This window comes from Pelodiscus sinensis, chromosome 22 (assembly GCF_052426305.1).
Source record: "Pelodiscus sinensis isolate ZL-2025 chromosome 22, ASM5242630v1, whole genome shotgun sequence".
NCBI classification, from domain to species: Eukaryota; Metazoa; Chordata; order Testudines; family Trionychidae; genus Pelodiscus; species Pelodiscus sinensis.
Window position 1 is genome coordinate 9,972,769 of NC_143073.1, and position 26,780 is coordinate 9,999,548.

Consider the following 26,780-nt stretch of genomic DNA (forward strand, 5'->3'; position numbering starts at 1 on the left):
ACCTGAGTCTGTGCTTTCTCAGATGCAATAAAACAGTCAGACCTCATCAGAATGTCAGGCTTTTTCTACAATACATAATAATCTGTGTCTTTTTGCTAAATGTCTCTTAAATTTCTGTCTTGACAGGGTCAGCAACCTTCAAAAAATCATTCACTTCAGAGGTAAGTTACTTCTTGAGAAATGGGTGTGCTTTGTTCCCTGGGTAGGGACATAAATGGGTGCTTCCTATGAAAGTAGGCATTTTGAGCTTGTATATGGCTTGAATCTGAAAGAGAGAGCCGGGAACAAAGCTGGAAAAGTAATTATAAGGCTGAAAAAGAGCTGGTGTATTCACTTGTGAAATCAATGGGCCGTTGTTCCTCATGAAGACAATTGGATCCATTTTTATATCCTAATGGCCCTACAATTTCAAATGATTCCATGCCATCAAAATACTATATAAAATTTTGATCAAACATGCCACACAGTCTGAGTTGAACTCATTTTGACCAAGGAATACAGTTTATGGAGAAACAGAATGGCTACTTACACAGAAGACACTGACCCAGACAAGTTTCCACGTGGTCATAGAATAGATAAGATGCAGCTAAAATTACCATAATTGCCAGAGAAACTAGATTAATTTGCATCTCCAACCTAGCTCACTCCCTCAAAGGACTAAGGTCTTCTAAGGGTACGGCTGTACTTCAATCACAGGGTATAATTGCAGCTTGAGCACGCATACCCAAGCTAGTTTTGAGCTCACTAGCTCAGATACTGGAACAGTAAAGCTGTGGTCTTGTGCACTTGGGTCTGTTCAAGCTTTAGTCATACCCTGTAATTGCAGTATATCCATGCCTTTCATGAGGACTAGTTCTACCAGTAAAGGAAGGCACACAGTCATTGCAGCCTAAGGTCATTTAGGACCAGTCTGCTAGAAATTAAGGCTTCAAAGAGCAATCTGAAAACTCTTTCCTTGTTTAAGAACCAAAATTCCTCCTCTAGTCCTTACCACCTCTTTATTTAGATTCCAAATCTGCATCACACAGAAAGCTCCCAGTAAGCTAGTATATCTCCAAGGTTCTTTAATGTCAATTGCTATTTTGCAGAGGAGATTAGGCCATACAATATCCCTCTCCACATTAATATTCAGAAGTAGCATGCAAACGGTTTGGATCCCAGCATGTGGTGCTGCTCCATCTTAATCCAAGCAGCTTTTGGCATTGCATGCTGGGACTCGTAGTTTTCTGCAAGCTGCATCTCTATTCAAGGTGGAAGTCAAAAAGAAATATTCGAGAGAGTTTGATCAAGAAAAACTCCTAAACGGTAAGAGCTAGGACAACCAAATTCAGTAGATAGCTCTTCCTCTTATACTTAAACCTATGTAAGGGTTTTCCTGTTCCAGGAGAATGGGATATGCCTTGAATGGGATTGCTGCTCATAAAACCAAAACGAATAGACACAGAATCACCAAATCAAATATAGTTCTCAAAATGGACATAACTGAGCAAATGTTGAAAGACTGAACCAAGATAAGCCAGAAAAATAGGAGGAACCTGGAATATGATTGCTTCTCAGTAAACCTTACAGAAAAGACATAAAGCAGAGAAATTTGGAGTAGTGCTCTGTTTTGGCATTGCCAAATCAATGCTGAACGTTTGAAAACTAGAAGACAATGGTATTGGAAACCAAATCAACTATAGCCCTTTTTTGTTAAAACATCAAGAATAAGAGTTTATAGGGATGAAGAAGAAAAAGACACTTAATGAAATTCCCTTTTTAAAAAAAAATTACTAAAATTAACTTAGTAAAAATAACACTGTATTTTTGAAAATAAAATCATTTCAATAAAGCCAACTCCACAGGCTTACCCCAAGAGATGCCCCGTAGCCCTCTGTAGTTATGCCTCTTGATTCTGGCCAGGGAGCTATATCTAGGATATTGTTTTTAAAACTTCTTGGTTCTTGTCTTCATCTCTACATCTAGATGTCTAGTTCTTCTGGGCAGCCTGGCTCACAGACGATAAAGAAAGGTCATAGAGGAGTAGATTCCACTGGTGAGACTACATATAAAAAGGTAGGTGCCTCTCGCCTAATTAATCTGATTATTTTCATTCTCCTACTTGCTAAATTAATGCTGCCCAGAGCACCAAGGTTTGTGACTCATTCTGTTGAGCATAAAAGGTTGGGTAACTCATGTGACAAACATTAAAGAAGATCTCAGCAGGAGCAAAGACTGACGGGCTGAATATGTGCTTTGGGAATATCTTCTGTGCCATTGCCTCCTAAAGACAGAATTAGTTTTTTTAAACCTTACCCTATTAGCAGCACTCGTGAGGATCCTTCTCGTTTACTGAACGCGCTTGATGCTGTCTGGATATAATAGCAGCTACAGATTGTGATTTTGCTGAAGTTTGCTTTACGTAGGGCAGATTGTGCGTTGATTTCTTAAACAAGCCTATGGAGGTAGGGATTTTTGGACTCTACCACTAATTTACGTTGGACTTTTATCAGTATGTGCCAGCTTGCTTTGCAACTAGAGTGGTTTCCCGTGTTTGGATTAAATGGATAATGGCATGATCCAGGCATTTCAGCAATTCTCGCTTCATGTAAGTGGAAGTTTCTCGTGTGACATCTCTAAATCAGCCAGGCTTTAATATCCACATAATATTTGGTGATGGGGTTCATTTCTTCTAGAGAGCACCTGGAAAATAAGGGAATTGAATGCGTGGGAGAAAACAGCTCTTTTGTTGAATTTTGTAAAGCTGACTATGTTTAAGCTTGGGTTTCACAGCTCAGCTCAGCGGTATCCCAGAATGCTGAGTGGATGAGGAGGAGGTAGCACTACTGGCTAGGAGAAGGCAGCAACCAAAATGGAATAGATGAGACATTTATGTTTGCAGGGACCGCAGAAACTAGTAACAGAGGGACTCCTAATGGGGTTACCTGGAAATGACTAACAGGTTCTCCTGGCTTAAGTTGTTGTTATGGCTTTGTCTCTTCCTCGTTTCCCTGAGGCAATATGTTGATTAATTTATTCTCTCTGCCCTTGTTAAAACAGTTGTAAACAAGCAGGTGACTACTGTATTTATGAGTAAAAAAATGCACACGGCTTAATGGCAACCTCTCTTTGCTCCCTAGATAATGCAGCAATGTCAAGCTGGTGTTTATAGTTCCTTTATCTTCAAAGTTAAACTAACTTTTAGGTATGAGCAGTAATGTGTATGCTGAGTTTGCATGGATTTTTAAGCAATATTAGTCTTAAAAGGTAAGAAGGTATTTAGGAGAATTGTGTTTCAATGCCCTAGGCAGACTGAGAGAAATGTGCCTTGGGCACATCCCAGCCCCTGGTTAGGAAAGAAAGTTAAAGGGATGCTATGAAGTGGTTTAGATGGAATCAGGAAAAACCATGAGTTCTATTCTTCTGTCATTTATTGTGTCAACTTGGATAGGTTTCTTACTCCATCTCCATTTGCTTTCTTCTGCTCTGTCCCTCTCACCCTCTTCCCATTTCTTTCCATTAACAGATCCTTTCTTAGCTATATCCACCACCAAAAATAATAATAATGGAACCTGTTTGCTGCTATCACACTGTCCGCACTGCTTGAGTGTTCTTTTCTCACCCTCTGTTTCTGAATGTATACAGTGCTTAGCACTATGGAGTTTCATTCTTGGCTGGCCCTTAGGTACGACTGAAATAAACGGGAAATACATGTATTTATCTTTGAAAGATTTTGTATATACTCAAATGAAAACCATTCATTTTAGAAGCAATGGAGGAGAAATCTAAGTAAGACAAAAGGTACTTGCCCAAATTAGTGCGTGAAAGATTTTAACCTTGACCACAAAGTACCTTGATCTTACGATATCCTGAAACATGGTAATTTATGAGATGTACAGTGTCCCTTAACACCTTGGTGGGATATTGGTTCGATACTGGCTGTCTGAAGCACATCACCTACTGATTCTTCAGAAGGGTAGCCGAGTTAGTCTGTAATAGGAAAAACTTAAAAAACAACAAATAGCCTGGTATCATTTTAAAAACAAACAAAATGCATAAATGGTATCATGAGATTTTGTGGGCTCAGCCCACTTCTTCAGATGAAGTGCCCACGAAAGCTCATGATACCATCTACATGTTTTGTTAGTCTTTAAAGTGCTACCAGACCATTTGTTGTTTTTTAAGTATCACCTACTGAGTCACTGCTCAAGATTTTGTTTTCAGTTGAGTTGCCTTGTATGTAAGCAGAATACAGTGTCCATGAACTTCACTTCACACAAATACAACTTGCATCTGTTCTACCATAGTTTTAACAGCCTTTGCAATGGGATTATGTTTTATAGGCAGGGAATTGACAGGAGCTTTGTAACTTCGGTAGTTGTCAAACAGATCTTATCTGCATCATTCTGAAAGATTCACCTGTTTGTTGCAGAAACTAGAACTAAGCAAGTGTCAGTGGCCTAAGACAAAAAAATCACGCGCTCTATAGGCAGGTGCAGATAGCTGCCACGGGAATATAATACTGCATTGTTCTCTGGCAATTTATGCACAGGCCACAAGAGCAAAGCTTGTGCCCTCACTATGGTTTGTTTTTAAAACTCTAATGGCCAGCTAGGCAGATTTTTATCAATAAACACCAGTTTTATCCTTTAGTGGGTGTGCAGTAAATGTTTCCATCAATGACAGACGCTTGAAAGAGGCAAAGAAAAATGCTGCTTGATAATTTATTGGAGTGTGATTTTTGCTTTATATATGTTGACGGTTTGTGTTTTGACAGTTGAAAAGCTAAAGCTTTTTGAATCTCAACATCTGCTGTCGTTAAATAATTGTCTGACTCCTCCCCCCCATAATTTCCTGAAACTGCGAAAAAGTAAATGGATCAAAATAAGACAAAAAGCTTTAAAATAAACATTATCTTGAACATTGTAAAAAAAAAAAATCCTTGAATTCTGCAATACTCTTTTTATTGCTTATGAGTGACAAACCTAGCATAGGAATAGGTGGAGAAGCAGAGACCAAAGGCCAGAAACCCAGAAGTGTGTATTCTGTGGAGATAGGTTATTTTGATGACTAGCTTGGTGGTACTCTACATTGCCTTGAGGAAGACTAGAGTCTATGCTTAGGCCTTCTGACTGTGCAAACTTAGGTCTCAGGAGATTGAGATAATGTACCTGCTCCATGATCATTTACTTCCTAAGGAAAGAGGGTAGTTACTGTTCCATAGCCAGGTCCTCAATCATTGTAAGGAGTGGAAATGAAAACCTTGGAAGGAGGTGAATGCAGTCTTCAGGAAGCCAGGTGGATGGTAGCTACAGCATAAGTCTTCTCGGGAAGCAATACTGCAAAAGGGGGATAAAATGAGTTGGAAAGAATTGTTAGGGCTTTGTCAGGAATGTAACAGTATCCCCATCCCCAGTATATAGCAAAAGCTAGTCTTATATCATCTGCTCTTCAAATGAATGTAATACAGGGCCCTCGTCACCTTAGTTCGGAAGCATCTTAAATATTCTGAAGAGAGTCCCTTTTATTTGATCTTGCTACATTGTAATCAGTTGTATGCTTATCATAGAGTAGATGACATGAAAATAAGCAGCCAAAGACTCGGTTGGCCAGCTAGAGGGAACCAAAGAGAGGTAACCGGGATTATAGGGGACAAAAATACCATCTAATCAGTGCCTGTTGGAAGGATGCTATTTTAAATTGGAGCTTATTTTTGCTTGAAGATGGCCATCCACTTGAGCCCCTTTGTTCCAATTTGGAACCTGCTGCTCCATGACAGAGATGTTTCACTTCTTGTTTCCTTCTCCCTTCCAGACTACGTCATCTGCCTTGAAAGGTGCCATTCAGCTGGGTATCACCCACACGGTGGGAAGCTTGAGCACCAAACCAGAGCGAGATGTTCTCATGCAAGACTTCTACGTAGTAGAAAGTATTTTCTTCCCAGGGTGCGTGCTCGCTTGCTGTTCTGTGAAATGCTTTTACTTAAGGTTATCCACTTCAAGATGAGTCTTCCTGTAGTTTACGAGATTGTACTGTTAGTTTACCTGCAAGTTAGCGATGTTAAGAGAAGAAAGCAACACCAATTCCTTAAACCTTCCCCAAAGCACACAGTAGTGTAGGTTTTCATACTTTTTCTCATGATCCAGTTGAAGAAAATTGTTGATTACCGTGACCCAACATAATTGACTGGAGTGCAAGCTCCAGAATGGGGCTGAGGATTAGAGCTTTGAGGTATAGAAGGGGGCTCTGGCTCTGCGGGCAAGGTGGTCAGGGCTGGGCCAGGAGGCGCTTACTTTGAGTGGCTCTCAGTCAGCGGTGCAGCGAGGGTGCTAAGGCAGCTTCCTGCTTCTTCTGGCACTGCAGACCATGCCACCCCCAGAAGCAGCCAGCAGTAGATTCTCAGCCAATGGGAGTGTAGAGCTAGTGCTCAGGGCAGGGGCAGTGCACAGAGCCCTTTTCCCTCCTCACCTAGGAGCTGGGCCTGCTACCAGCTGCTCTGGGTTTCAGCGCAGTCTGCGGTGCCAGGACAGGCAGGTAGCCTGCCTCAGCACCGCTACTGCTCACCTGATCCCCCTACAGCAACGAGACGCAGTGCCTGACAATCCATAACCCATAGTTTGAATACCACTGGTATAGTGGCTGGCTCTGTGCTAGTTGATGCATCAACCACACAACAGAATGTACTCAGGCCCTAATTTTAAGTATTACTCAGTCTTTGCATTAGCGCAAGCATTCAACAAAGATTGTGCTAACATTATATATGGTAGAAGAGTACTTGCTGGAGCTGAGGCAAGGTTAATGAAAGAGAATTTAAGGCAGTTCTCAACCTGGGGCCCTATCAGCACAGAGCTACGGATCATGTGATATCCTCAGGGCCATACACTTAGTAATGGATGCGCCCCACAATGGTAAATAGGTTGAGAATCACTGATTTTAAGGTATTAAACTTGCCCTGTGTTTTGGGGTTGCAGAAAATTGGCTTGGGGTAGCACTTCATTATTTTTACGAAAGGCCTGTGAAGAACTTGTGTGTATTTCTAACTACCTGTTTCCCGCCCCCACAGCGAAGGGAGTAACCTGACTCCAGCTCATCACTACAATGACTTCCGGTTTAAAACCTATGCTCCTGTAGCATTTCGCTACTTCCGTGAACTGTTTGGAATACGGCCAGATGACTATCTGGTAAGTCATTGGGGAAGCCAGTTTTATGTCCGTCATAGTTAATAACTGGTATTTTTCCTTCATTCTCCAGTGTAAATGAACCTATCCTGTCCCACTCCCAACATCCGTGCGCGCACCGATGGATAGAGCAGGGGTCAGCAATGTCTCTAGCACGCGTGCCGTAAGTGGCACGCAAGATGATTTTCAATGGTACACGGGGGTGGAGGAGTGGAGAAAGCCCCGAGCCTCACTGTGCAATCGGGGGAAAAAGCCTGAGCCACAAATGGCTCCACACATGCGGGCGTGCTCCCCCTCCCCCAGCTGGAGGAGCAAAGCAGCGCACCAGCAAGTTGCCTGCAGGTTTTTCCCGCTGCTCTGTTGACCAGAATCTGGCTAATGGAGCTGCGGGAAGCCATGCCTGGGACAGAGAGCCTGAGAGCAGCACAGGGGGCAAAAGCAGACCCAGCTTCTCTCATGCCTGTGAAGAACGCGTGGCTGTCCTGGCCATGTTCCTGCTGCTCCACGTGCTGTGTGCTTGTACCCGCCAGAGAGCCCTGTGGGGCTGCTGGAGTCCATCATCCAGGTGCCAGCAGACTGGATCCTGGTCAGCCTGCCCGGAACTGCCGGCCGGACTCCCTGCCATCCTGGCGAGGCATGGCCTCCATTCCACACTCGGCCCATGGGCCACTAACTTATTCTGTGTGTGGAGCAGTGTCTGGCTGCCACATGGGAGTGACTGTTACAATAACTAAACCCTGTTACAGACACTGGAGGGAAAAAAAAAGTAAGGGCCACCCAGACCCTGCGCCCATTCCACCTCCCCACGCCGAGACCCTGCACCCCCACCCTGCTCTTGATCTCTTCCCCCCAGCCAGACACCTACCCACAGCCTGCTCCTGTCCCCTCTCCCCTGGTCAGACACCCTACTTTCAGCCTGCTTCTGCTCCCCACCTCCCACCCAGATCCTCCACCCAAGTGCAAGGAAGTGTGCGCACGCTGCTCCTTCCCTCCCCACAGAAAAAGCTGGAGCAGAGCCAGGGCAGGAGACCAAGCAGGGTTCATGGTGGAGAGAGCCTTCCTCCCCCCCCCCCCCTCCCCCCACCAAGAGAATGGCGCAGCCCAGCTCGGGAGGGTTAAATCTTGGCATGCCACTTTGGAAAGGTTGCAGACCCTTGGGATAGAGCTTTGCACGATTATAAAATGTGTATCCACATCTGTATCTGCAAAAATGAGACACGGATATTGGCATCCACATCCATGGATGCTGATACCTGCAGATTTGCAGGGCTCTACCCATGGATGTTGTCCCAGCTTCACTCCTGCTTTGTGTTTGCCTTTCATAAATAAAGTTTATTGGGGGGGGAACAAAAAGCCCTTGGCTGGGACTGCACTGATAGCCAGTTCTTCTCATGTGGGCAGTTTAATATTGATCCCTATTGAGATCTATTGCCTTGTTCTGGAGTGGATATATGAGACCTGCTTGGTCTGACTGTCAGATTCTCAGCAGCATATTCTGAACCTCCATGTAGTGTTCTATAACAAATCCATTGTGATCGCGCTTCATAGGAGAGTCTCATGTGGCCTCTTCTAGCCTGGACCCTCTGTCAGCTCTCTTGCAGCCACTGCCTAAACTAGGGGTGGTCAAAGCAATGCCTGTAGCCCATAGAATTCACATGGCCAAATGCAGCCCACAGAATTCTGTTATGCATCTCCCATCTGTGATGTGCCGTTTAGGCTGCTGGAATGGAAATGGAAGTGTACACAAGGAGCCAAATGATCTCTGCACCATGCACTGTATTAGAAGGAAGAACAACTGCCTCCACTTCAAGTTTATACAAATTAGGTGTGTTCCTTGCTTAAAGGGCCCATTGGATGGCCAGAAGATGTTGCCCCTTAGCTGATCAGTGGGACAGTAGCTTCAATGGCAGGAATCAAACCATTCCTTTACATAAGCGGCGAGGAGTCCTGTGGCACCTTAGAGACTAACTGAAGTGTAGGAGCATAAGCTTTGGTGGGCAAAGACCCACTTCGTCAGATGCATCTGACCAAGTGGGTCTTTGCCCACGAAAGCTTATGCTCCTACATTTCAGTTAGTCTCTAAGGTGCCACAGGACTCCTCGCCGCTTTTGCAGATTCAGACTAACACGGCTACCCCTCTGATACATTCCTTTACATAGTAAGTAATTGTACTAGCCTAGTGGTCCTGGTCTAGTCAGAGAGCCTCCCAAAGGTGGGGCAGGAAGCTGCTGAGATGTCACATGCTTACAGTGACATCTCCATGCCTACCTGTAATCTCGCCAAACAAAACCTGTTCTAGCACAAAGTTACGGATGACAGATTGCACTGACCTGAGAGCCACAGATTCCAGAGATAGTCCTGCTTGATGCTTCGCCTACTCTGAAAGCTGTGTCATGACTTCCTATGCTAGATCCCTACATCCTTCTAACATCTCCAGTTTATCTAACACAATGAATAGTGTATGTACTCAATTGCGTATTTTTCAGTTTGTGGGCAATATATGATGCAGGTCATTGAAGCGGCTCAAAGTGCTTTGCGGGGGAGGGGGAGAGGGAGAGGGAGGGTGTGGGTGTGTGTGTGTGAGGGAGAGTGTGTGTGTGTGTGTGTGTGTGTGTGTGTGTGTGTAAAATGGCTCCATCTCTACATACTCAGCCGCTCGAGTTGACCCTGTAGTTATAGTATCGATAAAGATGCCTGTGCTTTGTTTCTTGTTTATCTTATGCTTTTGCTTTTTAACTCACCCCCTCAGTACTCACTCTGCAGTGAGCCACTCATTGAGCTCTCGAACTCTGGGGCTAGCGGTTCCCTCTTCTATGTATCCAGTGATGACGAGTTCATCATTAAAACAGTTCAGCACAAAGAAGCAGAGTTCTTGCAAAAGTTGCTGCCAGGTTACTATATGGTAAGTTGCTTGAGTGATCTTTCTGTACAGGTTGTAATGGTGTTTCTCTGCCAGCAGAAAATGGCAACGTTAACTGGCAGGTGACATTCTGTCCAGCAGGTTAACATCTGATCTCAAAGCCATATTTTCAGAGGTGCTAAGCACGCTCGATTCCCATTTGCTGCAAGGATACATGCTCAGTGCCTCTGAAAATCTGGACCTGAGCCCTTTGGTCAACTCCATTTTTGCCTCTGCTGACTAATGCTGATACACCCTCTGGTATGTGACTAATAAAGGCTGCTGGATTTCCTCAGCCAGCACCAGGACATTTGCACCAGGCCTACTCATTTGGATTGTTTTGAAGAGTGCCGGCATCCCTAAAAGGGACCCGCCCGGCATTCAGGCTTGCACTGCTCGATTCTTCATGGTTGAATAGCTGTGTGTGTGTCTGCTCTGTCAGTGTTTGTGTGAGAAGCTCACACCCCGGATATGCAAAGATAGCAAAGCTCCTTATTTCCTTTTCCCCTTCTGGACGTTCTCTTTCATCTCTCAGTGCTGCCCAACAAACACCACTTTGTTGTTTAACTTGAACATGCCTGTATTTCAGGGCCTGAGTGTCTGTCTAAAATGATTAAAATGTAATCGTAAGTAGAATAGTGGGCCCTGTTAGTTCTAGAACAGAATTCAATCCAATCCCAACATATAATATATACACAGCTCCACTAGAGATGGTAAATAGTGCCAGAATCCTTTACTAACTGCCTCTAAGTGGGAATTTGGCCAGGATAATGTCCCTGGGGTTGAAAAGTGCCATGGAATTCTTAATACATGCATTATTTAATACTACTCGTGGCAGTACCAATTCTTTGCCCATAATACTGGACTGGGATACTGGATCAATGCTAGTTTCTGCAACCATCTGGATTTTAGGGGTGTCTCATTCCAGTATTCACCCTCCCTTGTTCCACTTAGCATGAGATCTGGCAAGATCTTAGCTAGAGGAGCGAGTGGAAAACTAAAAGGACTACGCACAAAAATTCCTCCTTTGCCCTGATGGCTGCCACAGATGGGCTCTAGCAGATAAATGTATGGATGAAGGTGCATATTCCTTGTCTACAAAAGCTGCATGTGACACATGCAGAGAAAACATTTCTTATCCTAGAATTATCCATTTATGCCCAAAGTTCATCCATCCCAGATTTGTTGCTTTCCTGATAATCACTTTGGATCCCAGACAGTGTTTTGTGGTTCGGATACGCCAGCAAAGAGCACTGTGAATTTAGGGAGTTGCTTGGACTCTGAAGTTGTGTCTTCTGTCTTTGGGCATTTAGAACTTGAATCAGAATCCTCGGACGCTGCTGCCTAAGTTCTATGGCCTGTACTGTGTGCAGGCCGGAGGGAAGAACATCCGCATTGTAGTGATGAACAACCTGCTGCCCCGCTCTGTGAAAATGCACCTGAAGTATGACTTGAAAGGCTCCACCTATAAGCGTCGAGCATCCCAGAAGGAGCGGGAGAAGGTCTTCCCAACATACAAAGACCTGGATTTTATGCAGGACATCCCTGATGGCCTGTTCCTAGACTCTGACATGTACAATGCTTTGTGCAAAACACTACAGAGAGATTGTTTGGTAAGTGAAGGGTGAGGCAGGCTGAATTGAGGCCTTCCCTGTGGATTAGTTTCGCACCTTTTGAAATGTGCATGCCTCAGGGTAGCTGCAAAGCCATTTATCCTGTTGCGTTTTCTTGTGTTTCTAGAGTCCAGTAACTCTGGGATGCAGTTTTTAAGTGAAAGGTGTGTCTCTGTCTCCAGAAAGACACAGTCCAGGCAGCTGCAATGCAGTTACCCCTCCAAACATTGCCCTCTCTGTACAACTCATTTCTGACCCAGGGGACTTAGCTGCCGTGGTCCATTCAATCTTTAGCACCTCAGCCATGTCTCCAGCTACAGAGCTAATGGCTTGGCATTTATGTGGTGATGCCCACTGGGTATGGAACAGACCACAGGCTCCTTTTGCGTGTTCCGACATTTCCAAGTTGAGTAAAATTCAGATCCATAATCTAGAGGGTAAAGTGCTGTCTCCCCTTCCCAGTCCCCTGAACAGTCAAATGTATGTCTCCCACCCAACAATGTCTTACATCTTTTATAGTACCTAAAGGAGTCCTACTTTTTAGGGCAGCTGTGCGCTCCAGTGGCTAGGACACCAGACTGAGAGTCAGAGGACCCAAGATCTGTGCCTGCAACTGATCTGGTATCCAGCCCAGCCCTGCACAAATAATTTTCCCAGTTGCCATGCCTGTAGACGAAAGATACTGATATGTACCTTCTTTTGTAAAGCTGCTCATTGAGATTTGTGGGTGAAAATTACTAAAGGCTATATAGAGGCCGTCCCCTTAGTGTGTGAATAAAACTGGAATAGTTTAACGAATCACTCGACTCTTGTAAATGGTGCTGCATTGGCTTTCTGTCCAGGTTCTACAGAGTTTTAAAATCATGGATTATAGTTTGCTTGTGGCAGTGCATAACATTGATCAGGCTCAGAGAGAGCGTGCAATAATGGATGGGACGTCCCAGTCGGACACGCGGAGGCCAGCTGCCCAGAAAGCTCTCTACTCCACGGCTATGGAGTCGATCCAAGGAGAGGCCCGGCGAGGTGGCACCATAGAGACTGATGACCAGTACGTCTGCGCTGATCTTTCAAATTAAAAAGGCTAGTTCCTTGGGGTAAAATTCAGGGATTGACAAGGAAGGTGTGATTTAGGTACCAAGTCTGGACCACAGAGTCAATGAGTTGTGGCAGGAGTATGAAGTAGGGAACCGAATCTGAGAGGGGGGGTGGGGGGGAGAGAAGGGTTCAGTATTCCTGAGTTCTGGTTTCAGTTCCTTATCTTGAGTAAGTCACTGAAGTCCTCCGTGCCTCTGCTTCCTTGTCCAGTGAAAGCAGGATGCTTACCAGCCTCAGGGATTTGTGAGGATTAATATGTCTGTACAACACCTGGAAGTTGAAAAACACACAAACCAGCAGAACCTTAAGTATCCCCTCCACAGATCATAGGCAGTGCTGTAGTGGATCAGACCTGTCTCTACAGGGGCCAATTGAAATACTCCAGGGTGTTCTTAGGGTTACAGTTATCTATTAACCAGCCCACATTTTCAGTAAAATAGACAAATGCACAGAAAGCAGGAATAAACTCTTAGCGTGTTTGGTCATTTACTGACGTAGCATTTAGCTCTGATTTGTCTTCACTGGAGTTTGTTAGCTCAGCAGTAGATGTTCTCTGCATGTTGCCACTTGTTAATCCATTTAACCCCTACAAGGCTGAGTTGTGTAGAGTGAAAATGTTTAGGTCGGGGTAAAGCCTGCATCATGGTTCCTGTTTTGTTTTCTAGAATGGGAGGCATTCCGGCCCGGAATTCCAAGGGAGAGAGACTGCTTTTATATATTGGTATCATTGATGTGCTACAGTCCTACAGGTAAGCATTTTTAAATAGCTGTATGTTGTCAAGGATGGATAAAGTAAACATCCAGTAATAAAATTGGCCCTGTTTGGTTTCATCTGTCTGAGACTGACTCTTTTGCTGAAAACTACAAACAGTGTTTAGTTTTCTTGCCCCATTTCTTCTTTGACATTTTTCATAAACTGAAATCTTTGAATGCTACCCTGGACCTTTATACCTCGTTTATTCAGTTTCAGAGTACAGGCTTGGGCTTACAGGACAGGTTTTTCTTAGACTCGGTGATTATGCTACAGGGAGTGTGCAGGAAGTGGCAAAGAAAAATAGGTGGTAGCTTTAAATTGCGTCTTCCCTTGGGAATGAAAAATAGCTGTGTGACTTGGCTCAGATGTTTGTAGCGTTCATGTCAAGGTGGTGCATAGGCAATGGTGGGGGAACAACTTGTATAGTGGAGGTGCTAAGAGCCATTGAACCAAACTGTAAACTCTGTACAATGGGAAACCACTTCAAGTCCGGGAGTGCTGCTGCATCCCCCGCAACTTTAGTTCCAGCACCTATGCGCATAGCTGGGAATTCTAGCTAACTTAAAAAAAAAAAAAGTCTAAGGATAAATTAAGAATGTTAAAATGAATTTATTTCTGTAAATGTGTAACTGCTGAAAATTTCAGTGCTTACATGTTTACACATGAGGGGCAGATGGGAGCCAGTGCTCTCTGGTGCCTCCTTTCGTCTCCTCCCTCCTCAGGCAGGCGGCTCTAAAGGAGCTGATGCTCATGGGGAATCCACTTTTAAACTGGCAAGAACCAGTCTCTCTCCTACCCCCCTCATTACCCCCCCCCCCCCCCCCCGCACTGCAGCTGCTTAAGTCTGGGCGGTTACACGCCTCTGATAATCAGCTAACCAAGCACACAGGTACACGGGTAATATCCCTAGGATTCATGTAAAAAGCTCCCATTAAAAGTCAATGGGCATTATCTCTCTGACTCTTAAAATCTCTCCCCCAAAACATAAAACTGCTACTGAATGTTTAGATTCTTTTAAGTAGATCTGGAAATTTGGCTTATAACAGAAATGTACCTTTTTCTATCTGTCAGTGTTAAGGAGCCAGATGTCAGCAATGAATGTAATTTACTAACAGAGATTACAAATCTTAAGTGTGAAAATTACTGTTCACTGTTTTCAAATCTCACTTCAGATTTGTTAAGAAGTTGGAGCACTCGTGGAAAGCATTGGTGCACGATGGGGTAAGTAGCAAGAATGTTATTCTTGGATTCTTAAATTACCTGACAGCAATACATTTGAACCCTGGTCCTGCAGGTGTCCCTAATGCAGGAACACCCATGGTATGGAGGAAGAAGTAGTTCTGTGTGCTGCCGCTCCCTCCCCCAATCCCAGCTGGGGGAATGGCTGCGCAGTGACATGTTTCTCTGCAGCTTTTCTCTGCTGCTTCTATAGTGGCAGGGGGTGATGCTGGAAGTGGTGGGGGCACACCTTATATTAAAGATACATTTATAAAGAGCAACAAGTGATTGATAATAAATGTACAATCAATTGTTAGTCCATGCTAATAATAGCTTGCTTATAACCAACTGTAATATCTTCAATTGTTGCCTTTAACACATACTACTCATGCTTTCAGTATCTATTAATCACTTTATTAATTGTTTATACATCATTTATAAAGGTGCCTTTAATATTGTGTGACCATATGTGTTCCAAACATTAAGCTGCTCTAAAAGAAATCCATGCTGTCTTAGAATTCTGCTTAGCCCTAGTTAAATATATAACTTTTGTCCCTTTGGTCTTTTCAGGACACTGTATCTGTGCATAGGCCCAGCTTCTATGCAGAGCGGTTTCAACGATTCATGTGCAACACTGCCTTCAAGAAAATACCATGTGAGTATCTCTTCACAGGTGGGATCCGAGGAGGCTGCCGAAGGCAGGAGAGGGTATGAATGGAAGTGTGTTTGATTGGTAGGAAACTTGTGCTGTGTCGGGGTTCCTGCCCCAGAGTCCATGACTGACAACTCCTCTAAGAGAGGGTCTTTCAGCCATCGGCTTTCTTCAGAGAGCAATACTTTATCATTAAATGACAGGCGAAGGTTATGGATGTTGCTATGTAAGATGTTCTGTTTCTTTTTCTGGAAAAAGGTGATATCAAGTAAGACTTTTCTTCCTTTGCCTTTGTCTTTAAGTAAAACTTTCCCCTTCCAAAAAGAGCCGGTCTGGCACAACCGTTCCTCGGAGGACGGGTCAGGGCGGAGTCCCTTCCCAGTCGCATTCATCATGTGAGACTAAAGCACAAGTAACAACCGAAGCAGACGTGGAGCAAGGTTGGTGCCAACACTAGAAAACCCAGATGGCAGGAATTGCTTTCCTTCTTTAAAAAAAACAAAATCAAAAAACAACCACCTGTGAAAAAAGCTCTCTTCAGCCCAGATGTTTCTGAGCAAAAATCTCCGCTGATTAGACTGGGGGGCGATTCAGTACATGCTGTCCAAGTCTGCACGCTTGCTAGAGCATCATCGTTCTGGGATCTCTGGTCTAATTGCAGCTACCCAGGACTCAGATGCAGCCATTAATATATTGTGTAGCTCAAGGGGTGTGGCATTCTGAATTGTCTTCAGATGGCCTAGAGTTGTCAGACTTTCATGCAATGTGTCTTTTAGCCCATTGGGGACCTGCCAATGTAGATTTTGCATTAATAGTGGAACAGTAAAGAGACTTTTCAATACAATGTATACTTAGCTCACTTGCTGCTACAGGAAGTGATTGAGACCAAGAACTATTTTAGCAGGAAGCAAAAAGGAAATGGACACCTAGATGAATTACAACTGGATATTCTTGTTATAAATTCTGGAAGGGATTTTAAACCTCATGCTTTCAAGGTTTAAGATTATCTTTAACTTTTAGTGGTCTGGAGGAGAACTGATGTGGTCAGGAGTGGTTTATCCCGTGTCAGCAGACCTATTACCCCATCCTCTGAAGTATCTAGTACTGGTCCAATCCAGTACAGTAATTCCTATGTGACTGGCCTAAGTGATATTGTTCAAATATAGCATGTTGGTGAAACTTTTAGTATAGAGAAGGTACCACAAAGAGCTGGCTTCACTAAAAATGGAGACTGGGCCATTCTGTTGTGTCATTTCCTGCATGATGTCTTGTATAACATGATGCAGCAGAAGATCTTGGCAAGTGATTAGTTATCGATGCCCATGCCAGGGATGCTATTAATTATGTAGATAATCGAGCTATTTGCTCTGCTCTTCTCTTCCGCACTCCCAGGTTCCCACCTTGGCCGGCCCGATCTCCTTCCCAGAACTCCTCCAGTAGACGAAGCTAACAGTGATTCCATAGCAACAACCTTGTCCACTTCCTCCTTGGGCAGCGGAGGCCTTAACTCTCCAGCAAACAGGTAACTTTACATGAAACACATCGTTGCAGATAGCAGAACTCTCCCATGCAGGCTCCGAGCTTGTCACAGGGCGGATGCCTGATGCTTTCATGGATGTTTCTGCTTTTGGCATGCGTGTCAGACGTACCCATGTCTTTGGGCAATCATCGCATGCCAGACAGGCTTAGTACCATCAGTTACAAATGTGCAAAGGATCATTGTAACACCATTAACATGCAGTGTTGTGTTTGAAGATGAGACAATGTTGCATCCTCTTGCTTTGTAAGGCTGTGAGTCATCTTGGCCTTCCAGCTGCTTGCTGGACCTGTGTAGCAGCTTTGGCTTTTTACTTGATCATTTGAAATCTTTTACAGTAGATGATTTGGAGAAATGTCACTAAAAAAATGACATGCAGGAGAACATGAGTGTAGTAGCAAGCAGGGATGACAGAATTCCTCCCCCCCCCTCCCCCCCCCTCCGAAATGTTGTGTTTTTGCAGTAGGAATTCTAGGTGCTTAATGCATCTGAAAATGAGGCCTGAAGAAAATGAGTTTTAAAAGTGCATAGTCTGCTTTAAGGAAGCAACAATAGGAGCCCCTTGAATCTCTTGATTGTTGCAAAAGGGGGTAAGAATGTTCGAGAATTGGGAGGGCTGTAAAGGGGCAGTCTGTCGTGGAAGCACACAGCTGCTATGACTGAGGGCAGCATCCATTGACTGCAGAATGTCACCAGCCCAACCCAACATCTAACTGGTTCAGGACAGAACCAGTGGGCTGGAATTGGATTATAAATGTATAATTTGCCTATCTGCCACATGCTTCTTTGTAGGGATCTTAAACCAGATCTTCTCCTTTTCAATGAAGTCAGCATGTCGGAGGCTTTTTTTTTTTTTTTTTTTGCTCACCACTGAGGGTCTCTTTCCTTTGATTTCTGCTTAGGTTAGTGGGAGTGCAAGTTCACAAATCTGAAACCTCACCAAAGGATTTGGCTAGAACAGCTCCTGTCATCTGCTCAAATAGGTGAGGGCGAGGATCATGCTTTGCCTGAAACCTCTTCAGTTCTAAACAGAATTTTGACTTCTGCTGTCTGTAGATGAAATACTTAGAAGCCTCTTTTAGTGGGCCCTGTTGTCCAACTTATCATGTGCCCCTTTACAGTAAGTAGTTGGCATATGGGTAATTCGTATGTAACATAATACCTGTAATGGGGTGCTCATGCCATGATACAAATTGTCTAAGGCTGCTATAGATGGAACAATAAATGCCTTTAAGGCATGTTGTCAGCCTTGCATGACATGATATTCCCTGGGTCCCTTAGATCCTTCACGATATGGTGTCCTCCTTGTATAACTTTAAAAAAACGAATAGTCCTGTAGCATCTTAGAGACTAACAAAAAATGTAGATGGTATCTCAGATGAATATTCCCAGCATCCACTGGTCCCTTGACTCTGGAATCCTGTGAACATTTATTGTTGCTTACCTCTTGCACCCACCCATTAATACGCTTTTCCAGTGAAGCAAAACTACCCATGGAGAAAGCAATTCCTTCCTGACTCCCGTGAGCAATCATGAGATGCAATTACTCCTCTCTAGCCTCCCATAAATACAAGTGAGTTGCTAAAACGGGGGTCTTGGTTTTGTATTCAAATCCCAGGGCGCTGTATTAATAGACTAGAACTGAGGCAATTTCATAAGTATTGTTTACATGGACCTAAACCAGAATATTTCCTTCTCTGTAGAGTCAGCAAGCCTGTGGCTTTGTATTTACCACTCTGTGTGGAGTTTCACCTTTGTAATCTCTGTGTAGGTCAGTGGGAGTTCAAGTTCATGTGTCTGGAAGCTCTTCAGTTAGAACAATTCTCAGCTTCTGCTCCAATAGGTGAGGGTGAAGATTTAGACAAGGCACTAATTTTCTCTGTACTTGAGTTCTAAACACAAGGGGATGGGCCCCCTATTTGTCAATGACAGGTTAAAAGAACCACCTCAGCTTGTTTTGCAGCACAGTTACTTCCCCTACTGTGGAGTGTTGCTATATGCTGCTGTTACCCGTGCGCAGTCTGCACTGAAGACGATGCACCCTTCAGAGCTACGTAAGCAATACCAAGTAACAGTGTGTGCTTACAGCAAATCCTATCTGCCTTTGTGAGGGGTAAAGCCACAGCCCTGGGGCCTGCCACTGTGTGGCTCTCCCTGCACGACTTCCTGTGTGTGGAGTACCCCTGGGCCAACACTGATGACAAAGTAAGTTTGCCATACTGGATCAAGCCATTAAGTCTGGTGTCCTGCCTTTTGCTATAACCAGTACCTGATGTTTCAAATCAAGCTATTCTGCTGTGCAAGTGGGAAGGAGAATGTCTCCGAGGTGTGGTAATCAGCTCACATGCTGTATCACCTCAAATGGAAAGAGGGATCAGTCCCAAAGAGCGAGCATGGGGCTGAAAATTAGGACTCTCCTGTGCATCTAGACCCAGCTCTGCCACTGACTCAGTTACTGTTTGTAAAGCACTTTGAGATCCCCAAACAGTGCTGCTAACTAAAGTATAAATTACTCGGCCATAGCGTTTGACTGGTGTCATGTGGCAATGAGTTCCATAGGTTGTCATTCCTCATGGTTTTAGATGGGGGATCTCTCTTCATCCTTTTGCTGGATTCTGTGGCACTAAATAAAATGGCCTTAAAATTAGGATATCATTTTTATGTGGGTTATCAGTGTCTGGAATGTTGTATTCACCAGCTGAGGGTCTCTCCTTTTAATCTCTGTGTAGGTCAGTGGGATTGGAAGTTTGCAGCTCAGAAAGCTCAGCAGAGGATGTAGCTAGTTCAACTCTGAGTAACCACTCACATAGGTGAGGCTTAATCTAGTCAGGGAAGATGTGTGGTACCCGCTGTATCCAGATACAAGGACTCCAGTGTCTCCAGTCTGATACATGTGTATGAACAGAAGATTATAGAGCAGAGGCTCTAGCTTTTCAGGGTGACCACTTTATATGCATCAAACATCCTCAGCACTATGTTTTGTACCTTGCCGATGAATGCACATAGCACCAGAGGACAAGGTGTAGCCCATTTGAAACAAACAAGTCCTGGGTCCATTAGCTGCACAGCCGAAGTGCTGTCAACCTCAGAAGCATGTGGCTTTCCTTATACAATCACAGCCCTTTCTTTAAGGCAGTGACTGTAATAAGAATAGCATGTCCTGGCCTATGTAACTCATGGTACCCTGCAAAATCCTTATTTACCACGTTGAATTTTCCCTCTATCTGCTCTATGGATTCTCAACTTCTGGGTCGCAAAGAGGTGTCAGGCGGTCACGTGAACCTTGCCCTTTCTGTATTGCAAGATGGGAGGAATAGGGGTGGCTGGTTTGGAAGCTAATGCATCTCCTTTTCCAGGGTAGTGTCACAGAAGGCAATAGTTGGGATTGCAATGCATAAAAAAATTACAGTGAAAGCAAAGAAACTCTCACTCGTCATGCACCCTGACCCTTTTTGAGGCTAGTTCTGTCAGCCTCTTGAAATATACATGCAGTTTAAAGTATCCCCTTGGTACACTGCTTATTTTATCGTAAATGTTAGGGGATCACAAAATTTTTCCCTTTGAATAAGGGAGTGCCAGTTTTAAAACATTGAGAAACACTGCTCTAGCACTGGCTCTTGAAAACTGTTTCCATATAGGAGTATTTATTTACGTGCCAGCAGTGTGCTAGGGCAGTGGTTTTCAATCTGTGATCCACAGACTAAGGTTTCCATAGGGGTCCGTTCCTCCATTTGAAATGTTGTAAGGGTCCACAAATGAAAGATGGTTGAAAAACCACTGTGCTAAGGAGTCTTCTAAAGAGGAGCCATTGGTTTATCTGAACATAAGCATTTTCATCTAGTGTTTAAGATACACATTTACACAATAAACAGAGCAGTTAACCTGGGGAGGGAAGATGACTGCTCCAACTGTGTAAACACTAAGGATGGAATGTTTGTGGAACGGAAACATGTGACGTAAATTGGCCTCCACTTTGCATTTCCCTACATGAGTCAACACCCAGCGGTGGGCCCCACCTGCTTGCCTGAAACTCTCTTCAGATAGTTCAGGTCTGTGATGAGGGCAGTTCTTGTTTGAGTAAAAATCCCTGCAGTATCCACATAGAATGTGGGTAAGGAACAGCCTACTCTGGCCAGAAAGTCACACATCAGTGAACTCTTGTGGGGCAGGGAGGAGAAAGCTAGATTCCAGACTGGCACAGTCACTTTTGGGTGCAGTTTATTTTTTTTCTGCCAGCTGATGCAGATAGAGTCAGGGACATCTCACAGGAGTCTTAAGAGATGCTTTATACATTCCTTGGATATTATCATGGGCATGTTAGGAAATCCAAAGGGACACAAAGTGTGTTGAAGGCTTATTTAGAAGAAATAGCTTTATAGGTGCCCCTTTTCTGTTTCCCCAGTGGCTTTGCAGGGCCTTCTGTAACAGAACGCTCCTCTGAACTGACAGAACAATTTGAAGATGTGCCAGAAACAGAGGTAAGCTTTGAAAGTGCCTGCATTTCCATAGATGCGAGGAGGGCTCTGTCTGGCTGTCTTAGTCACAGTTTTAAAAAGAGTTTAATTTGTTTTTTAATTGCTGTGTTCCCCTAGAGTGTTGGAAATGTAACAGACTATCTCACTTAATCACTTGGTTCCTTTGATACCTACTGACCCTGGCTGAGACTGAAGCCTCATTGTGCTGCATGCTAGACAGACCTGTCATGAGAGCCATCTCTGCACCAGAGAGCACTAGGAGTAGAAGGCAACGCTGGGGGACAGAGGTGACCAGGCCAAAGCAGGTCTTTGGAAAAACAGTCTAGAACCAGGGCTCTTGTACCCTGGTCCAATCCCAGAGCTACTGGGCATTGAAATGTAATTATCCAGGCTAGTTTCCCTGTCTCAGCTGAAAGTGAACCACCAGCATGATTTGGGACATAAAACCACAATCAAGCATAGACGAAACCTATGACTTATATAGACAGCAACTTTAATACAGTGTCTGCCTCGGAGAGGTCAAGAATTGCTAGGCCCTAGAACCTGATGCCCGAAACTATTCAGGGACAGGAACGAATCCTAGGGTACATCTAGACTACAGGCTTTTGCCAACAGATACTGTCAACAGAGGCTTTGTCGACAAAGAGCGTCTAGACTACATCCAGTTCTGTCGACAAAGCAAGGCGCTTTGTCGACATGAGTGTTAGATGCAAAGGACAGTGTAGATGTAATAACGCCTTCTGTCGACAGAGTTCTGTCGACAAAAGACGTTATTCCTCGTAGAATGAGGTTTACTGCCAAGTTCTGTCAACATTATGTCAACAGAATTCGGCGGTAGCATAGACGCAGGTATAGTTTTGTCGAAAAAAGGCCACTTTTGTCAACAATCCCTGTAGTCTAGACACACCCCTACTGTGGTGCTTTAGTGATCACAGAGTGGTAGTGCCTGTTCAGAGGCGAGCTTGTGAAATGCCATTGGGGCTTGAGTCTCTTATTCACCACCACTTAGCAACCCAGCACGTACCTCGAAGGAAGAAATTTGCTCAGACTGCTTTGAAAAAGTCCCTGAATATGCTACCTATTGATTTTTCTCTTTACAGTGAAATAACAGAGGGGCAGTTGTGATGTGAGCAGAAGATTTCTCTCTACTCGTAGAGTTCAACCAACATTCGGCCCCTGGGGCTGATCTTAGAAATCTTACCCGGACAGAATTCATAGAAGCTGGAAGGCTGGGGGATACTTAGTGTCATAGTATTAACAAGGCTGAGTCCAGCGCAACCTCCTCTTCTAAAACACAGCTCTGTGCTGTGGCTGGTTGCATCTAGTTTTTCTGCTGCTGTCCTCTCTCCAAAGGCGGGCAGAAGCAAGACTGCTCATCTCCAAGGAGGAGCAGGAGATCTGCTCCATGCAGGCCAAAGTCCTCTGGAGAAAAAGCTGGATTTGCGGGGGGAGTTGGTTACCTAGGATTGAGGACCTCACAAATCTTGCAAGAACAATGGTCAACTCTGGAGAACACCGGAGGAAATGGACATTGGAGCCTTGTTGGAACAGTTTTCAACAGATCAACATGGTGTTTGGTTTTTATACTAATTTAAGTTTCTTGAGTTCAGTCATATTGTTTGTTTTAGGCTGCGACAATTATATCTATTCTTTTTAATAGTTTTATCAGTGTTCCACCCAAATTGCCCCCCATCAGAGAAGGAGAAGAGGGGAGAGGGCAACTGTTTTTTGGGTCACACGTGAAAGGTATTGATCATGGATGTCTTTTCTGTAAATGAATTGGGGGGTGCAGCAGTCTCAATGCGTTTAAGACATTGCAGCATCATCCTGCGACGGTGACATGGAACAGAGCTGCTCACAAGACTTGGTGCTTTATCACAGTTTGGTGCTTGGAGGATTTGAATGTGTGATGCTTTCAAGATGTCCAGGAGGTTTTTTGCATTGCTTTGTCCTACTTTAAAAAAACCCTCTAGTCTCTCATCCTCACACAGAATGAGAAGCAACTGAGATTTGGGGAGATCTTTGTGCCTGGCACATTCTTAAGCCTTCAGTGTTTCTTAAGCAAATGGACCAAACCGATCCTGCTTGGTTCCCGCCTTCCCCCAGTATTACGTGCCCTTCTGGGGACACAACTTGTAAAACCTGCATTTTTATAGCTAAATTCCCATTGGATTTATGCTTGGATCTTGCCTCGTGGCATCAGAGTTACCTTTTGCACACACTGCTCTGACTGCCTCCAGAGATTCCCATCGTGCCACTCCATGTAAGTGGCTGCCGGGTCTCTGTGCAGAGCAACAGCTTTTTGGGGTTTTTTGCCTCAACAAAAGTGTGTGTTGCACTCAGATTCCAAGGCTGTGGTGTATTTGAATCAGCTGAAAAGATGCATTGCTGTATTATCTTAGCATTTGCTGTACATAAGACTCTGGCAGTTCTTACCAAGTTATCAGCTGCAGACACGTGTCTAGAAACCTGAGCATATGTTGTACTGATTTTTATTTTCACTAAAGTTTTTTTTAAAAAAGTAAATGAATCTTAGTCTTTCTTCCCCCAAACCAGCAATCCGCCCCCACTTCCTTTTTATAGAGGAAAAAAATAGACATAAAAATTGTTGCCCTTGCACATGCAAGGGTTTTGTACCTATAGCAGGTGTTGCTAATAAAGTCGAAGAATGTAGTGCAGGAGTCTCAAACTCCTGGCCTGTGGGCCAGCCCCAGCTGGTGCAATTGTGCAATCCGGCCCAGAACTGAGGGTGGGGGGCAGTTGTCCATTACCAGTCCCCAAGCCTGGCTGCTTCCTGCCATCTTCCCCATGGCACATGGAGTGAGCATGCAGCTTTGGGTATCACCGGGCCAGGGGAAGGCCTGGCACCGTGCAGCAGCAGCAGTTGCACCCCACACTTCCCGTGGTGGTAGACGCCATGGGAGAAGCGTAGCAAGTGCCGCTGCAAGAAGTGTGGGGGAGGGGTGATTGCTACCACTGCGTGACACCAGCCACAGCCCCCACCACAGATGATCCCCAAAGCCCTGCGGTGCTGTGGGGGGGGGGGGAGGAGACATTTTCAGGAAGAGGCAAGGCATGGGGACCAGTAACAATAGCCCCCTCCTCACTTCCCCTTGGCCATATTGCTGTCACTCTGGATGGGAGTTTGAGACCCCTGATGTAGTGGCTTAGAAGGGGAGGGTTAGTTGATATATCAGGGCTGAATGTTTTGGGTTTTTTCCAATCACACTTGAAGTGGCTGTAGATCAAGCCATTATTATTATTATTATTTTATTTTAAAGAGCCAGATCTTTGAAAGGCAGAGCAGCCTTTCTCACAGAGGCAGCCAGCCAGTGTCCAAATGCAAAGGAGCTTAGTCAAGCTGGAAACTGGGTCTCCGTTCAGTAACATCCAGTTCCTAAGGGCTCTGGAATCTCTTCATCTAGATTAAACTGCAAGTGAAGTCCTGAGGAGACCTGTACCTGAAACAGTATAGTGACAACTGGAAATGACCCTAGTATAATTCCCCCCTTTCTCCACTCTACTTACAGGCTACTCTTCGTATCCTGACGAAACGTCTATATTAGACACACTCTTCTCTTCCCTCCCGACTCTTCTTTCCTCCTGGTTTAAAAAAAAAAAAAAAAGAAGCCAGTTCAGCTTTTTTTAAGATTTAATATTTATGAAGTTGTATTTAAATGTTATATTCTGGGAAGAGTTATTCAGTGTGCTGGAAGTTTAGGGTGGGGGAGGGAGCATGGTGACATTTTTATATCGTAATTATCAGCCTCTGCTTTGTAACGGTTCAACAAAGGCTTCTTGTATTCAAAAAGTGGCAGGTAACTGGTTTAAGGTATTAAAACTGGATTGGTTATTTCCATCAAGAGGGATTTGGTTACCTTGCTAAAGGCTCGGAGAGGGGCCTGTGCGGGGGTAGGGAGGTGTCAGCAGCCTAGATTCTGGTCCCTTATTTAAGCCTCTTGCCATACCTTTATCCCTCCACCGTTGGACTGATCTGCGGGGCAAATGGATCAAGTGCTGCTGATGGTTGGACCTCTTCCCTGCTCAGTCTCTACGCTGACAGCTTAGATGCTACACGGCTGGATCCGCTGCTGCTTCGCCAATCCAGCAGGGAGGATCTGACCTGTAAAGCAAACATCCATATGAACCAGCTTGTGCTGTGTTGTGAATATTGTCATTTTAACCTTGTAACGCATCATTGGCTGTTAAATTGAATATTACAAACAAAGCAGTCTCTTAGCAGCCTGTCCGACGTGGGATAATATCGCTGTGATGGGACATTATAATACACAGTGTGCTACTAAACCCAGAAAGGTGTCTTCTTTTTTTCTCGGGTGGGGTGGGGTGGCTCGGGGAGACTTGGCACTGTACTTAATTCCATCACATTCATACCACTGTCTCCTGGCACGCAGCAACAGAGGTGGTCAGTGTGATAGAGGCTAAGAGCTGAGGAGGGTTTGCAATGATGAACACTGTTATCAGGTCCTCTGATAACATGCCCAATCTTCATAGGTCAGGGTGGTTTGTTGCTCTCTGGGCTCTCCTGTTTAATGTGTGATGCCCACAACCAAATCCCTTCCTCTAGCTGGAGCCTCAACAGTTTCTTCCAGGGACTTACCTAAGACATAGAATTCCTGCTCTCATCCATACAGTGGACAGTATTTGCACATGGTTGTCAGTAGGTTTCAGAATCAACAACCTATTTAGATGACTGAGTCATGTTATATACCTTGACTTTAGCAAGGCTTTTGATACGGTGTCCCACAATATTCTTGCCAGCAAGTTAAGGGATTGTGGATTGGATAAATGGACGGTAAGATGGATAGAAAGATGGCTAGAAGGCTGGGCCCAGCGGGTAGTGATCAATGGCTCGATGTCAGGATGGCGGTCGGTTTCTAGCGGAGTGCCCCAAGGTTCGGTTCTAGGACCGGTTTTGTTCAATATCTTTATTAATGATCTGGATGAGGGGATGGATTGCACCGTCAGCAAGTTTGCGGATGACACTAAGCTGGGGGGAGAGGTAGATACGCTTAAGGGCAGAGGTAGGGTACAGAATGACTTAGACAAATTGGAGGATTGGGCCACAAGAAATCTGATGAGGTTCAACAAAGACAAGTGTAGAGTCCTGCACTTGGGACGGAAGAATCCCAAGCATAGTTACAAGGTTAAGTAGTAGTTCTGCAGAAAATGACCTGGGGGTTACAGTGGATGAGAAGCTAGATATGAGTCAACAGTGCGCCCTTGTAGCCAAGAAGGCTAATGGCATATTAGGTTGCATTAAGAGGAGCATTGCCAGCAGATCCAGAGATGTCATCATTCCCCTTTATTCAGCTTTGGTGAGGCCGCATCTGGAGTATTGTATCCAGTTCTGGGCCCCCCA

General features: G+C 44.6%; 1 protein-coding gene across 7 annotated transcripts in view; it reads left to right on the forward strand.

The window, feature by feature from the left end:
• PIP5K1A (phosphatidylinositol-4-phosphate 5-kinase type 1 alpha) overlaps window positions 1-23,926 on the forward strand; it is a 39,490-nt gene extending 15,564 nt beyond the window's left edge. For 2 of the 7 annotated variants that reach the window (XM_075907811.2, XM_075907812.2), the window contains 17 exons: window positions 127-161; window positions 1,966-2,055; window positions 5,794-5,924; window positions 7,043-7,160; window positions 9,907-10,059; window positions 11,370-11,669; window positions 12,512-12,717; window positions 13,430-13,513; window positions 14,691-14,739; window positions 15,307-15,391; window positions 15,691-15,828; window positions 16,781-16,910; window positions 17,828-17,908; window positions 18,697-18,768; window positions 19,655-19,735; window positions 21,328-21,403; window positions 22,501-23,926. In XM_075907811.2, coding sequence (XP_075763926.1) covers window positions 127-161; window positions 1,966-2,055; window positions 5,794-5,924; window positions 7,043-7,160; window positions 9,907-10,059; window positions 11,370-11,669; window positions 12,512-12,717; window positions 13,430-13,513; window positions 14,691-14,739; window positions 15,307-15,391; window positions 15,691-15,828; window positions 16,781-16,910; window positions 17,828-17,908; window positions 18,697-18,768; window positions 19,655-19,735; window positions 21,328-21,403; window positions 22,501-22,503 — 1,832 coding nt within the window. In that variant the 3' untranslated portion in view covers window positions 22,504-23,926. Of the gene's footprint in view, window positions 1-126; window positions 162-1,965; window positions 2,056-2,081; window positions 2,588-5,793; window positions 5,925-7,042; window positions 7,161-9,906; window positions 10,060-11,369; window positions 11,670-12,511; window positions 12,718-13,429; window positions 13,514-14,690; window positions 14,740-15,306; window positions 15,392-15,690; window positions 15,829-16,780; window positions 16,911-17,827; window positions 17,909-18,402; window positions 18,499-18,696; window positions 18,769-19,654; window positions 19,736-21,327; window positions 21,404-22,500 lie in introns of those variants that run through there. The other 5 variants (XR_012897480.2, XM_075907813.2, XM_089772834.1 and 2 more) reach the window with 5 other exon arrangements.
• The last annotated feature ends 2,854 nt before the right edge of the window (window positions 23,927-26,780 follow it).